At 42.3% G+C, this 15,016-nt stretch overlaps 3 protein-coding genes across 3 annotated transcripts in view; all 3 read right to left on the bottom strand.

The window, feature by feature from the left end:
- Positions 1-15,016, bottom strand: part of LOC114601534 (apelin receptor) — a 492,419-nt gene that overhangs the window by 69,328 nt on the left and 408,075 nt on the right. The window lies entirely within an intron of this gene.
- LOC114584325 (olfactory receptor 5AR1-like) lies at positions 2,169-3,122 on the bottom strand. The gene has a single exon (XM_077918402.1). It carries the CDS (start codon positions 3,111-3,113, stop codon positions 2,169-2,171), a length of 945 nt encoding a protein of 314 aa, XP_077774528.1. The 5' UTR covers positions 3,114-3,122.
- LOC144325177 (olfactory receptor 5AP2-like) lies at positions 8,066-9,019 on the bottom strand. The gene has a single exon (XM_077917906.1). The coding sequence runs from the start codon at positions 9,008-9,010 to the stop codon at positions 8,066-8,068; it is 945 nt and encodes a 314-aa protein (XP_077774032.1). The 5' UTR covers positions 9,011-9,019.

Raw genomic sequence — 15,016 nt, 5'->3', positions numbered from 1 at the left:
GCTGGAGGGGAATGTCAACAAGATGCTTAACTTTTCCTCCTCCGATCAGAACTCCCAAGATATAAGCTTCAGAACCTCCTAATGTTTGTCAAAAGAAGATATGAGCACTCCTGAATTCTTCTCTGGTTCTTGCCCCAAGGGTTCTGTATGTAAATTGGGATTCCTGCAGAAAGTGTCTCTTCCAATTAATTTGAGAGGCTGATGTCTCAAAGAATGAAGGATTTTGCTCTGGAGTACATAAGGTGCCCTTCATTTTACATACAATATTTGCCCAAGCAATTGTTTGGTTTATTATTTTCAACTGGCATGGTTGCCTGCTTCAACCCACAGGAAAAAAAATCAGACTGAATTTAAGAGACACACCTCATTAAGTAAGCATTGAGAGGAGGGTGTTCTTGCTTCGTTACAGTATCTCTGAATTCTATCTCTTTTGCACTGATCCAGCAAACAGGTTTATGTGCAACATGCTGCAGAAGAATTCATTTTTTATCTTCTGCAGCAACCTCACAACTATAAAATTAGCCATTCTATCAATAAGCTTTACTTTGGTGCTTTAGGAATGACATCTGTCCTCTTCACAGGTCAACCTCCTAGCTTGATTTAATCTCAGAGTGTTTGGGATATTTTATTTTTGACAGCCAGATGATATCTATGAACAGCTCAATTCTCTGGGAGCAAAAAATAATATGGAATTTATTCTGGCTTAGTTTCATAGTAGTTGGGGAGGTTGACTTCTGATGACACTGCATGAGATCTTTCCTGCAAGTTGTGTGTGACAGGTGGATCACATTTGGTCAAAACTCTCCACTATGAACTGTCCATCTTGGGTGCCCTGCTCGGCATAGTTCATAGCATCTCTGACTTATTCAAGCCCCTTTGTCACGGCAAGGCAGTGATCCAGGAGTGCCTGGCGTGCTCTGGTCCATGGGGTCACAAAAAATCGGACACAACTAAACGGCTAAACAACAGCAACAATCTAGAAGTCACTAGATATCACCATCAATGGTATCAAAGGCTGAGGAAAGGTCAAGAAAAGTGAGCAAGGCAGCTTTCCCACAGACCCTCCAAGTGTCCCTATTTTCTAGGGATGATCCTGGATTTACAGAAGCAGTCCAAGTTTCAGATATGATCCCAGAATGTCCGCTTTCCCCCAGGTCATCCTTATTTTCATTGTAGAAATGTTGGAGCATATGTTCCCCCATCACCTCTCTTCCAACAAATGTCATGACAGGGTGAAATTGATCCTTCAAGCATGCCTGAAGCAAGACTGGCAGCATGCTTTTGAGCACCTTGCCTGCCAAGGGGATATTAGCTACTGGGCAATAGTTATCCAGCAGTTGCAGGTCCAGGGAGGTCTTCTTAAGGATGCACCACAGCCTCTTTCAAAGAAGGTGACACTCTCCCCTCTCTCAGTGAAGCATCATTGAAGTCCTGGGCACACCCAGTCAATCCCCAACAGCTAGCTTCAAGAAGCCAAGATGGGAATTGGTCAAGAGGGAAAGTGGTTGGCCACACTTATTCAACAGCTTGACTACATTGCAATAAAGGAAACTGATCCTGCACACATGGAACAAGCAGTGCACTTCAGTGTAGTAGTATGGTTTTTAAAAGGTTAGGCTCTTGGGCATGCACAGTTTGCTGAGTAATACTCAAAATGGAGAGTGGGAACAACATGCTTTTGAAAACATGCTCATCACACACTGACATGAAAGTGAGGATTAGTTGTGGCTCCCTGTTCAATGGAATTTGAGTGGTCAACATGGGTTGACCCTTATCTGAAATATAGGAGGACCGTTGACACTGTCTGTTGTAGGAAATGTGACATTTATTCAAGTCCAAGCACTGCACCATGTAGATCATTGATTGGTATGATAGCGTTGCGTCAGAATATTATTTACCCACTGAAGGTGGAGCCCAGACTCTGATTAAGTATCCCACTCTCCATCCCACCCCCAAAAAACTATTATGATGGTTGCCCGTCTGAGAATTCTTAATCAGGGCAGTGTCATAGGAATAGAATCCTATAAAGTATGTTGGTTGTCATTTGTTGCCCATAATGATGACGACAACAACAACAACAACAACAACAACAACAACAACAACAACAACAAACAACTCTGCATTAAGGAATGAAGTAAGATATAGGATTGTATTTATTATTATGAAAATTAATATCTCTGAGAGACCACCTTTCCTCCAACCAGCCTTTTGAAAGCCTCTTTTACCTCCTTGTTTCTCAGACTGTAGATGACTGGATTCAACATAGGTATCGCAAGGGTGTAAAAGACAGAGATGATTTTGTCTTGCTCTATGGAATATTTTGAATTGGGCCGGACATACATGAAGGCTCCTGTTGCATAGAATATGGTGACAGCTGTAAGGTGGGAGGCACAGGTGGAGAAGGCTTTATGTCTGCCCTCAGCTGAGTTGATCCGAAGGATGGCAATAAGTATGTATGTGTAAGAGATGGAAATGGCTAATATCGTTACCAATACAATTGCTGTTGAGAAGATGAAATGAATAATATCAATGACTGTTGTGTCCGAGCAAGACAGCTTTAGGATCGGGGGCACATCACAGAAGAAATGGTTGATGATGTTGGAACGACAAAAGGACAAATTAAATATAATGGAAGTCTGGACCACTGCATTCACACAACCTGTTAGATAGGAGCCAGCCACAAGCAGATTACAGAGTTTTCTGGACATGATAGCAGTATACAGCAGTGGGTTGCAAATAGCAATGAAGCGGTCATATGCCATCACACCCAGCAGGCAGCACTCACAGGATACAGCAATGCAGAAGAAGAAAAACTGCAGGGCACAGCCAGTGAAGGAAATAGTTTTGCTCTTTACTATAAAGTTAATCAATGTCCTGGGGGCGATGACACTGGAGTAACCAATATCCAAGAGTGACAGGTTACTGAGGAAAAAATACATGGGAGTGTGGAGGCGGGAGTCAATCCTGATTAATGTTACCATGCCGATGTTCCCCAGCAGAATCAACAAGTAAATCAATAAGAATAATATGAAGAGAATAAACTGCAGACTCTGATTATCTGTGAATCCCAGCAAAATAAATTCAGTAATTGTGGTGAAGTTTCCTTCTGACATTGTCACAAGTTGTATTCTCCTGTGTAAATAAAAATATAAGAGAAACGTTGAAATAGTATTAGCTCCACACTAACATTTAAGTGGCAAGGACCGGAGGTGTAGCATGAGTTGCCAGTACCCGGGGCCACATGGGGATGGGGGGGGGGGAGAAATGGAAATGGACAGAGTGTGCATGCACATTCAGCTGCCTGACAGCATCTGCATCACTCAGGAGATCACAGCCACAGAGATAAGAAAAGAAGAGTCATTCCATTGTTGGGAGAGGTCACTTCCTTTTTCACATAGGGAAGCCATTTTCAAGGGAGCCCAGCGATGGAAGTGCGCAGCTGTATCAAGGCAGCACAGGGTGATGAAATTTTGCACCTCTAATAATTTTGCACCCAGGGCAACTGCCCCTGTGGCCTTCCACACACTTTGCTGCTGGAGGGGAATGTCAACAAGATGCTTAAGTTTTCCTCCTCCGATCAAAACACCCTAGATATAAGCTTCAGAAACTCCCAATTTTCTCAAAAAGAAGATATGAGCACTCCTGAGTTCTTCTCTGGTTCTTGCCCCAAGGGTCCTGTATGTAAATTGGGATTCCTGCAGAAAGTGTATCTCCCCATTAATTTGAGAGGCTGATGTCTCAAAGAATGAAGTATTTTGCTCTGGAGTACATAAGGTGCCCTTCATTTTACATACAATATTTGCCCAAGCAATTGTTTGGTTTATTATTTTCATCTGGCATGGTTGCCAGCTTCAACCCACAGGAAAAAAAAATCAGATTGAATTTAAGAGACACACCTCATTATCTAAGCATTGAGAGGAGGGTGTTCTTGGGTCGTTACAGTATCTCTAGCAGTGATCCAGCAAACAGGTTTGTGCGCAAATGAAGGACACCAACATACTGCAGAGAAATTCATTTTTATCTTCTGCAGCAACCTCACAACTATAAAATTAGCCATTCTATCAATAAACCATACTTTGGTGCTTTAGGAATGACATCTGTCCTCTTCACAGGTCAACCTCCTAGCTTGATTTATTCTCAGAGTGTTTGGGATATTCTATTTTTGACAGGCAGATGATATCAATGAACAGCTCAATTCTCTGGAAACAAAAACAAAACAAAACAAAAATCTGGAATTTATTTTGCCTTAGTTTCATAAAAGTTGGGGAGGTTGACTTCTGATGACACTGCATGAGATCGTTCTTGCCAGTTGTGTGTGATTGTAATAAGAAATCCAGAAATGGAAATTTAAAATCATCAGATAAGCAGTTCATTTGCCTAATGTTTTTTATCTGGCACTGCAGTTGGATTCAACCAAAAAGGGGGGAAATCAAATTGAATTTAAGAAACACATTGACATATCTGGGCATTGAAGGGAGCGAGTTAACACTCAGTTACAATATTTTTGCATCCTCTCTTTATCATCTCAGTCCAACAGACATGTTTATGAGCAAATGGAAGACAGCTTTCCTCCTGCAGGGAAATTTACTTCTTTATTTGCCACAGTAGCCTCACAAATGAATATGGGGGACACCAGGGGGAATAGCATACTGCAGAACATAAACTCAATTCTGCCTTGCGTTTGGATTCTGTTGACCCAAGTTGCAGGCAGAGCACGATTTGAATAGTCCATTCTTGTTTTAAAGGACAAACAATAGGAAAGGATGGGGTAACCTTAACTGAGGGGGGAATGGAGGAGGCTAGATGGGGGTCTCCCTTGTTGCAGTGGCATAGCAAGATGTGGTCAGCATTCGAAGGATCTCCAGAAAATGGATATGCACTTGTAGGAAGCAGAGGTATTGTAAGCAAGAAATAACCTTCCCTCAATGCACATCTAATATGCTGTGGCTGTTAAATTTAATTTTTTTTACCCTGTATGGGTTGAAGCTGGCTGTGAAGCCCAATGAAAACACTAGAGAAATAAACTTCTTAGCCGATCAATTTGAATCTGCATTTCTGGAGATACATTTCGATCACAGGCAACATGCAGGAGACATTTCATGCAGCATCATAAAGTGTGCCAACCCACAAACCCAAAGAAATGAACAGGAAGCCCAAAGAAGTTCCAGACATTAAATTTGCTTCCAGAGAAATGCCCTACTGATAAATTTGACTGCTGTTGTAAAATTCACAAGAACTTTGTGAGTATATCTGGCTAGGAAATGTATCAAAAGGAACCTTACTTGTGAAGATGATCAATGTCGATCCTAGAGTCCCAGAATAAGGCATGTTCAGAAAAATGCTCATTTTATAGTTGTTTTGGTATCACCTAGAAACCAGATTCTTGAAACACATGAATTAAAATACTCTGTATGACATCTCTGCATAATCACCCGAGGACATACAGCCTGGGAATTTCTTTTACTTTCTGCTATGCATCTTTAATTAGTTTCTAACAGAAGTTTCCCCTCTCCATTCAGCCCACAATTCAGTAGGAATCTTCACTAGTTACTTTCCTCTATCTTGTTTTAGGGTACTGTCAGTTTGTTGCATATTCCCAAAGCTATTAACAATAACACCAGTTACCAATACCAACAAAGTCATTGGGACCAGCAGGACTGAAGGGGGCTTACAATCTAAAAACCAGAATTTGAAACAGTTCAAAGAGATTATAGTAACCGGAAGAGGGTTTGCCCTGAAAGCACATGTTAAGATGTGCTTCTTCAGTTTTCACTGAAAGCTGTGAGTGATGAAGACAGATGCATCTCTGTGAGGAGGGGATTCCACAACTTAGGGGCTGCCAAAGAAATTTATTTCTCCTGGGTCACTGTCACTTGACATTTTTAGGGAGGTGGAACTGCCAATAGAGCCTCCTCTGCTGATTTCAACACCCAAGAAGGTCTGAAGGATGCTGATGTTCAGATATTTGGGGGCTAAAAAGTAACATGAGCCCCTTGAATTGGGCCTGGAAACAAACCAATGTAACTTTTTTTTGAAACAGGGCTTCTATGTTATCTCAATCGAACCCCAGCCAGTAGCCTGGCTTCTGCATTTTGAGCCAATTCAAGTTTCTAAGTCATCTTCAAGGGCAGCCTCGTATATAGTTCATTGCATTAATCTAATCTTGAAGTCTGTTGTCTTTGTCCATGAAGTTTTCTTGGCAGGGATGCTGGAGTGGCTTGTTGGTTCCTGCTCCAGGTGGACCACATTTGGTCAAAACTCTCCACTATGACCTGTCCATCTTGGGTGCCCTGCTCGGCATAGTTCATAGCATCTCTGAGTTATTCAAGCCCCTTCGTCACGGCAAGGCAGTGATCCAGGAGTGCCTGGTGTGCTCTGGCCCATGGGGTCACAAAAAATCGGACACAACTAAACGGCTAAACAACAACAACAATCTATTTTTTTTTAAAAAAAGATTTTTATTAAAGTTTTCAAAATATTACAAAAAGAAAAAAGAAAAAGAAAAAATACAAAATAAAAACAGTTAAAAACAATTCAATATTTCCGTGTCTTATCTTTCATTCGCTTGTTCCCCAGACCTCCTCACACCTCCCTTTTTTGTATCCCGTTCAATTAGTTGGTTCAGCAAATCCTTTCCCTTTTTCTTTTTATCCTAATCTTTAATCTTAATATATTATAACTTTAGATTATCCCCTGTTAACAATCCATTTTTACACATCTTTATAACATTACTGCTGAAAACCACTTAACTTCAATCCAACATCATTCTAACATTCATTAATTTTGCAGTATTTCTGTAAATAGTCTTTAAATTTCTTCCAATCTTCTTCCACCGACTCTTCTCCCTGGTCTCGGATTCTGCTGGTCATTTCCGCCAGTTCCATATAGTCAACAACAACAACAACAATCTAGAAGTCACTAGATATCACCATCAATGGTATCAAAGGCTGAGGAAAGGTCAAGAAAAGTGAGCAAGGCAGCTTTCCCACAGACCCTCCAAGTGTCCCTATTTTCTAGGGATGATCCCGGATTTACAGAAGCAGTCCAAGTTTCAGATATGATCCCAGAATGTCCGCTTTCCCCCAGGTCATCCTTATTTTCATTGTAGAAGTGTTGGAGCATATGTTCCCCCATCACCTCTCTTCCAACAAATGTCATGACAAGGTGAAATGGATCCTTCAAGCATGCCTGAAGCAAGACTGGCAGCACGCTTTCGAGCACCTTGCCTGCCAAGGGGATATTAGCTACTGGGCAATAGTTATCCAGCAGTTGCAGGTCCAGGGAGGTCTTCTTAAGGATGCACCACAGCCTCTTTCAAAGAAGGTGACACTCTCCCCTCTCTCAGTGAAGCGTCATTGAAGTCCTGGGCCCACCCAGTCAATCCCCAACAGCTAGCTTCAAGAAGCCAAGATGGGAATTGGTCAAGAGGGAAAGTGGTTGGCCACACTTATTCAACAGCTTGACTACATTGCAATAAAGGAAACTGATCCTGCACACATGGAACAAGCAGTGAACTCCACTGTAGTAGTCTGGTTTTTAAAAGGTGTGCACAGTTTGCTGAGTAATACTCAAAATGTAAAGTGGGAACAATGTGCTTTTGAAAACATGCTCATCACACACTGACATGAAAGTGAGGATTAGTTGTGGCTCCCTGTTCAATGGAATTTGAGTGGTCAACATGAGTTGACCCTTATCTGAAACATAAGAGAATTGGCACTGTCTGTTGTAGGAAATGTGACATTTATTCACGTACAAGCACTGCACCATGTAGATCATTGATTGGTGTGTTATAGTTGCCTCAGTAAATTACTTAACCACTGGAGGTGGAGCCTAGACCCTGATTAAGTATCCCACTCTCCACCCCCCCCCCAAATTATTATGATGGTTGCCAGTCTGAAAATTGTTAATCAGGGCAGTGTCATCGGAATAGAATCCTATAAGGTATGTTAGTCATCATTTGTTGCCCATAATGATTACGACAGCAGCAGCAGCAACAACAACAACAACCACAACTCTGCATTAAGGAATGAAGTAAGATATAGGATTGTATTTATTATTATGAAAATTAATATCTCTGAGAGACCACCTTTCCTCTAACCAGCCTTTTGAATGCCTCTTTTACCTCCTTGTTTCTCAGACTGTAGATGAATGGATTCAACATAGGTATCGCAAGGGTGTAAAAAACAGAGATGATTTTGTCTTGCTCTATGGAATATTTTGAATTGGGTCGGACATACATGAAGGCTCCTGTTGCATAGAATATGGTGACAGCCGTAAGGTGGGAGGCACAGGTGGAGAAGGCTTTATGTCTGCCCTCAGCTGAGTTGATCCGAAGGATGGCAATAAGTATGTATGTGTAAGAGATGGAAATGGCTAATATCGTTACCAGTACAATTGCTGTTGAGAAGATGAAATGAATAATATCAATGACTGTTGTGTCCGAGCAAGACAGCTTTAGGATCGGAGGCACATCACAGAAGAAGTGGTTGATGATGTTGGAACGACAAAAGGACAAATTAAATATAATGGAAGTCTGGACAATTGCATTCACACAACCTGTTAAATAGGAGCCAGCCACAAGCAGATTACAGAGTTTTCTGGACATGATAGCAGTATACAGCAGTGGGTTGCAAATAGCAATGAAGCGGTCATATGCCATCACACCCAGCAGGCAGCACTCACAGGATACAGCAATGCAGAAGAAGAAAAACTGCAGGGCACAGCCAGTGAAGGAAATAGTTTTGCTTTCTGCCACAAAGGTCATCAGTGTCCTGGGGGCAATAACACTGGAGTAACCAATATCCAAGAGTGACAGGCTGCTGAGGAAAAAATACATGGGAGTATGGAGGCGGGAGTCAATCCTGATTAATGTTACCATGCCAATGTTCCCCACCAGGATCAACAAGTAAATCAGTAAGAACAATAAGAAGAGAATAAACTGCAGACTCTGATTATCTGTGAATCCCAGCAAAACAAATTCAGTAATTGTGGTGAAGTTTCCTTCTGACATTGTCACAAGTTGTATTCTCCTGTGTAAATAGAAATATGAGAGAAAAGCTGAAATAGTATTATCTCCACACTAACGTTTAAGTGGCAAGGAACAGAGGTGTAGCATGAGTTGCCAGTACCCGGGGCCACATGGGGATGGGGGGGGGAGAGAAATGGAAATGGACAGAGTGTGCATGCACATTCAGCTGCCTGACAGCATCTGCATCACTCAGGAGATCACAGCCACAGAGATAAGAAACGAAGAGTCATTCCATTGTTGGGAGAGGTCACTTCCTTTTTCACATGAGGAAGCCATTTTCTAGGGAGCCCAGCGACGGAAGTGCATAGCTGTATTGCGGCAGCACAGGGTGATGAAATTTTGCACCTCTAACAATTTTGCACGCAGGGCAACCGCCCCTGTGGCCCTCCACACATTATGCCACTGGAGAGGAATGTCAATGAAATGCTTAACGTTTCCTCCTCCAATCTAAACACCTCAGATATAAGTTTCAGAAACTCCCAATTTTCTCAAAAAGAAGATATGAGCACTCCTGAATTCTTCTCTGGTTCTTGCCCCAAGGGTCCTGTATGTAAATTGGGATTCCTGCAGAAAGTGTCTCTTCCCATTAATTTGAGAGGTTGATGTCTCAAAGAATGAAGGATTTTGCTCTGGAGTACATAAGGTGCCCTTCATTTTACTTACAATATTTGCCCAAGCAATTGTTTGGTTTATTATTTTCATTTGGCATGGTTGCCAGCTTCAACCCACAGGAAAAAAAAAATCAGACTGAATTTAAGAGACACACCTCATTATCTAAGCATTGAGAGGAGGGTGTTCTTGCTTCGTTACAGTATCTCTGAATTCTATCTCTTTTGCACTGATTCAGCAAACAGGTTTGTGTGCAAATGAAGGACACCAACATACTGCAGAGGAATTCATTTTTTATCTTCTGCAGCAACCTCACAACTATAAAATTAGCCATTCTATCAATAAACCTTACTTTGGGGCTTTAGGAATGACATCTGTCCTCTTCACAGGTCAACCTCCTAGCTTAATTTATTCTCAGAGTGTTTGGGATATTCTATTTTTGACAGCCAGATGATATCGATGAACAGCTCAATTCTCTGGAAACAAAAACAAAACAAATCAAAAATATGGACTTTATTTTGGCTTAGTTTCATAGAAGTTGGGGAGATTGACTTCTTATGATACTGCATGAGATCTTTCCTGCAAGTTGTGTGTGATTGCAATAAGAAATTCAGAAATGGAAATTTAAAAACATCAGATAAGCAGTTTATCTGCTTAATTTTTTTATCTGGCACTGCAGTTGGATTCAACCAAAAAGGGGGGGAAATCAAATTGAATTTAAGAAACACATTACCATATCTGGACATTGAAGGGATCGAGTTACCACTCAATTACTGTATTTCTGCAGAGATATTGTAGATATTGTAAGCAAGAAATAACCTTCCCTCAATGCACATGTAATATGCTGTGGCTGTTAAATTTAATCTTTATTTACCCTGTATGGGTTGAAGCTGGCTGTGAAGCCCAATGAAAACAATAGAGAAATAGGAACAGGAAGCCCAAAGAAGTTCCAGATAATAAATTTGCTTCCATAGAAATGCACTGTGGATAAATTTGACTGCTGCTGGAGGGAGAATTGACAAGAACTTTGTGAGTATATCTGGCTAGGAAATGTATCATAAGGAACCTTACTTGTGAAGATGATCAATGTCGATCCTAGAGTCCCAGAATAAGGCATGTTCAGAAAAATGCTCATTTTATAGTTGTTTTGGTATCACCTAGAAACCAATTTCCCGAAGGGCATGAATTAAAATACTCTCTGCATAATCACCTGAGGACATACAGCCTGGGAATTTCTTTTACATTCTAATATTCATCTTTAATTAGTTTCTAACAGAAGTTTCCCCTCTCCATTCAGCCCACAATTCAGTAGGAATCTTCACTAGTTACTTTCCTCTATTTTGTTTTAGAGTACTGTCAGTTTGTTACATATTCCCAAAGCTATTAACAATAACACCAGTTACCAATACCAACAAAGTAATTGGGACCAGCAGGACTGAAGGGGGCTTACAATCTAAAAACCAGAATTTGAAACAGTTCAAAGAGATTACAGTAAGCGGAAGAGGGTTGGCCCTGAAAACACATGTTAAAATGTGCTTCTTCAGTTTTCACTGAAAGTTGGGAGTAATGAAGACAGATGCATCTCTGTGGGGAAGGAATTCCACAACTTAGGTGCTGCCAAAGAAATTTATCTCTCCTGGGTCACTGTCACTTGACATTTTTAGGGAGGTGGAACTGCCAATAGAGCCTCCTCTGCTGATTTCAACACCCAAGAAGGACTGTAGGATGCTGATGTTCAGATATTTGGGGGCTAAAAAGTAACATGAGCCCCTTGAATTGGGCCTGGAAACAAACCAATGTAACTTTTTTTGAAACAGGGGTTATATGTTATCTCAATCGAACCCCAGCCAGTAGCCTGGCTTCTGCATTTTGAGCCAATTCAAGTTTCTAAGTCATCTTCAAGGGCAGCCTCGTATATAGTTCATTGCATTAATCTAATCTAGAAGTCACTAGATATCACCATTAATGGTATCAAAGGCTAAGAAAAGGTCAATAAAAGTGAGCAAGGCAGCTTTCCCCCAGACCCAATTGCAATAAAGGAAATGGATCCTGCACACATGGAACAAGCAGTGCACTTCACTGTTGTAGTATGGTTTTTAAAAGGATAAGCTCTTAGGCGTGCACAGTTTGCTGAGTAATACTCAAAATGTAAAGTGAGAACCACATGCTTTTGAAAACATGCTCATCACACACTGACGTGAAAGTGAGGATTGGTTGCTGCTCCCTGTTCAATGGAGTTTGAGTGGTCAACATGGGTTGACCCTTATCTGAAATATAAGAGGACCATTGGCACTGTCTGTTGTAGGAAATGTGACATTTATTCAAGTCCAGGCACTGCACCATGTAGATCATTGATTGGCGTGATAGCGTTGCCTCATCATATTACTTACCCACTGAAGCTGGTGTCCAGACTCTGATCAAGTATCCACCTCTCTCCATCCCACACCCCAAAATTTCTGAACTATAATTGTTGCAAGTCTGAGGATTGTTAATCAGAGCAGTGTCATAGGAATAGCATCCTATATTGTTGGTCACCATTTGTTGCCCATAATGATGATGATCATATGGACTCTGCAATAATGAATGAATTTATAGGATTGGATTTATGAACTTTTGTGAACCTAATGGACTGAGAGTCAGTCATGAATATCCTGTATGCACCTTTTTCGTACCCCATGAACAAACCATGTGCCCCATGCTTCCCAAGCTTGCTGCTCTGTGGGGTGTGTACCCACATGTCAGAACCAAAGATTCTCATATGCTTGACGTAAGGTTTCTTACCTAACATATTCTCATAGGGAGTACAACCAATAGGTGATGACAGTCTCCTGTTATAGGAATAAAGGAAACACAATAGAGCTTCAGCCCAATATTTCTCAGGGAGACTGGCATCATGCAACAAGGTTTTTAGGCCTTGCAGCAAAGTCTGGTTTGCGCGCTCGCAAAGTCCATTCTCCCATGGAGATCTAGGACTTGAGAGGTCGTGCTGGATTCCCTTCTCAGTCAGGAAAGCCTCAAACTGATGAGAAGTGAATTCACCGCCTTGATCAGAAAATAAACAGCCAATGTGTTTATTGTGAGCATTCTCCAACCAAGCAGAAAACGCCTTGAACTTAGGGAACGCTTCTGACTTCTGCTGGAGCATAAACACATGAATGTACCTGGAAAAAGAATCAATTAAAACCATGAAGTGCCTTGCTCCACCCAAAGAGGGCGCAAGTGGACCAACCAGGTCTGCGTGGACTAGCTGATAGGGTTTGGAAGCCTGTCTGCTAGACACTTTGCCTTTCAGATCAACCTTCACCTTGTTTTCTGCACAAGATACACATTTAATTTGAAACTTACAGGGCTTAATGTTCAAACCCTGAACCAACCCAGGCATCTTGGCCAGTGCCTGCCAAGACATGTGACAAAATTTTCGGTGCGCCTCGTGAATACATCCTACATGAAGAACTTTGTTAGTTTGTGCAACACAACAAGATTCAACATTAGACACATCAACAGCATTGTCATCATAAGTTATCAAGAACAAGCCATCTACAAACTTCGCATGCAAAATGTCCTCTTTGCCCTTCCTGATGACACAGATGCTCTTCTTGAAGGAAATCTCAAAGCCCTGCCCAGTCAGCTGTGGGACGCTGAGGAAATTGTCTGCAGAATCTGCAACAAAAAGTACTTCGCTGATGGTTGTGTGCAGACTTGCCAGTTTCACTGTCCCGACTCCTGCAACTCTCAACGTCTTTCCATCAGCCTGTTGGATCTCCCCATTTTGAGGCATGAAGGAAATAAACAGGTGACGATCCTTCCTTATGTGCCTTGTCGCTCCAGAATCCACAATAAATCTGCCTTTGACTTTTGGAGAAGCGTTGCCAGCAAACAAAGCCTTGTTTTTCACTGGCCTGGGTTTCCCACCCCCCTTCTGCTTCTAGCCACCTGCAGGCTTCTTCTTTTGTTTAGCTCCAGCCTTTGGGCAATACTCTGAATATGACCTTGGTTTCCACATTTCCAGCACTTCACAGCTGCCAATGCCTTGGCTCCACCTGGAAGCTGGAATGCTGTCCCACACTGCTCCCCCTGAAGCACACAAGCTGGTTCAGCTGCATTCCTCCTATCATATTCGTTTTGCAAGGTCGCCGAAACTTTTGTAGCAGTGAGGTCCTGCGCAGGAAGAGTTGCCAGCTGGCTTGCCACAGCATGATAGCTCTCATCCAGGGAGACCAGGATAAGGATTGCAAACAGAGACTCAGGCATATTAAAACCTCTATGAGTCAATTCCTGTCTGAGATGCTGCAAATGCAAAACGTGGGCTCCAAGGTCTTCCCCTGGCTCCAAATGCTTCCTGTGCAGCTTTTTGAAGTAAAGCAACACAGACCCAGCCTCTTGTCAGGGAAGGCCGGGAGCCCTTCCCACATCTCATGCAAGCTGGCCTTGCCAGCCAGGGTGATTAACTCTTCAGGAGCTACTGAGAGCAAAATCACTCCCATGGCTCTTGAATCTTGTGCCACCCATTTATCTGTCAGAGGCACAGGGGGGTCCTCAGAAACAGTGTGCCACAGACCAAGCATTCTCATCTGGCCCTCACAGTACCTTGCCGAGGTCTGATAATTGTGGCCATTAAGCTTTGGGCACAGAGCCCCAACGGAGGCTTGTAAAAGATCCATCCCAGCTCTTTACTTCAGCCGTGAGCCTTATTCCCTTCAAGGGCTCCTTATCTTTAGCACGTCGTAAATCAGACGTAGCTTGCTTCCACGGCACAGAAAAGCCTCGCTTTTCCACATACCTCTGTTGCTATTGCTGCCAGGATCTCAGCAGGCATCAGCAGTCTTACTCTCCTGTAAGCGCCGTGAATCTGAGCCCGAAACCTATTGTTGGATTACTGCCAGGGAGACGGAGGCATCAGGCAGGCCCCCAGTTGTCTCCGGACGATCACCGGTCTCCCGTGGAACAGCATCAGTCAATTAGCGACACGAGCCTCAGAGACATTCCAAGACCCATGCACACCCTTTGAGCAGAGTCTCCGTAATGAAAGATGCAGACAGGAGAGCATATTTACAGCTTTATTCAATGTAGTTCAGAACAAAGGAAAAACATGACGGCTTGCCTCCGTGTCCAGGAAAAACAGCCAGAATACAAAAGCTATGTACAACAGAAGTTCCCAGCAGACAGTGCTTGGAGTAAACAAACATGTGATACACAACAATCATGCCTGACACTTTTAAGGTGAAATGGAACTATATCCTAACAGTTAACAGGAATTTTGGATTATATCTGGCTAGGAAATGTATTATAAGAAACCTTACTTGTGAAGATGATCAGTGCCGATCCTAGAACCCTAGAATAAGGGATGTAGAGAGAAATGCATTTTATAGTTGTTTTGCT

The sequence above is a fragment of the Podarcis muralis genome, chromosome 1 (genome assembly GCF_964188315.1).
Source record: "Podarcis muralis chromosome 1, rPodMur119.hap1.1, whole genome shotgun sequence".
NCBI lineage: Eukaryota > Metazoa > Chordata > Lepidosauria > Squamata > Lacertidae > Podarcis > Podarcis muralis.
Note: the sequence above shows the minus strand (reverse complement) of the source record. Positions and strands in the feature narration are given on the sequence as shown.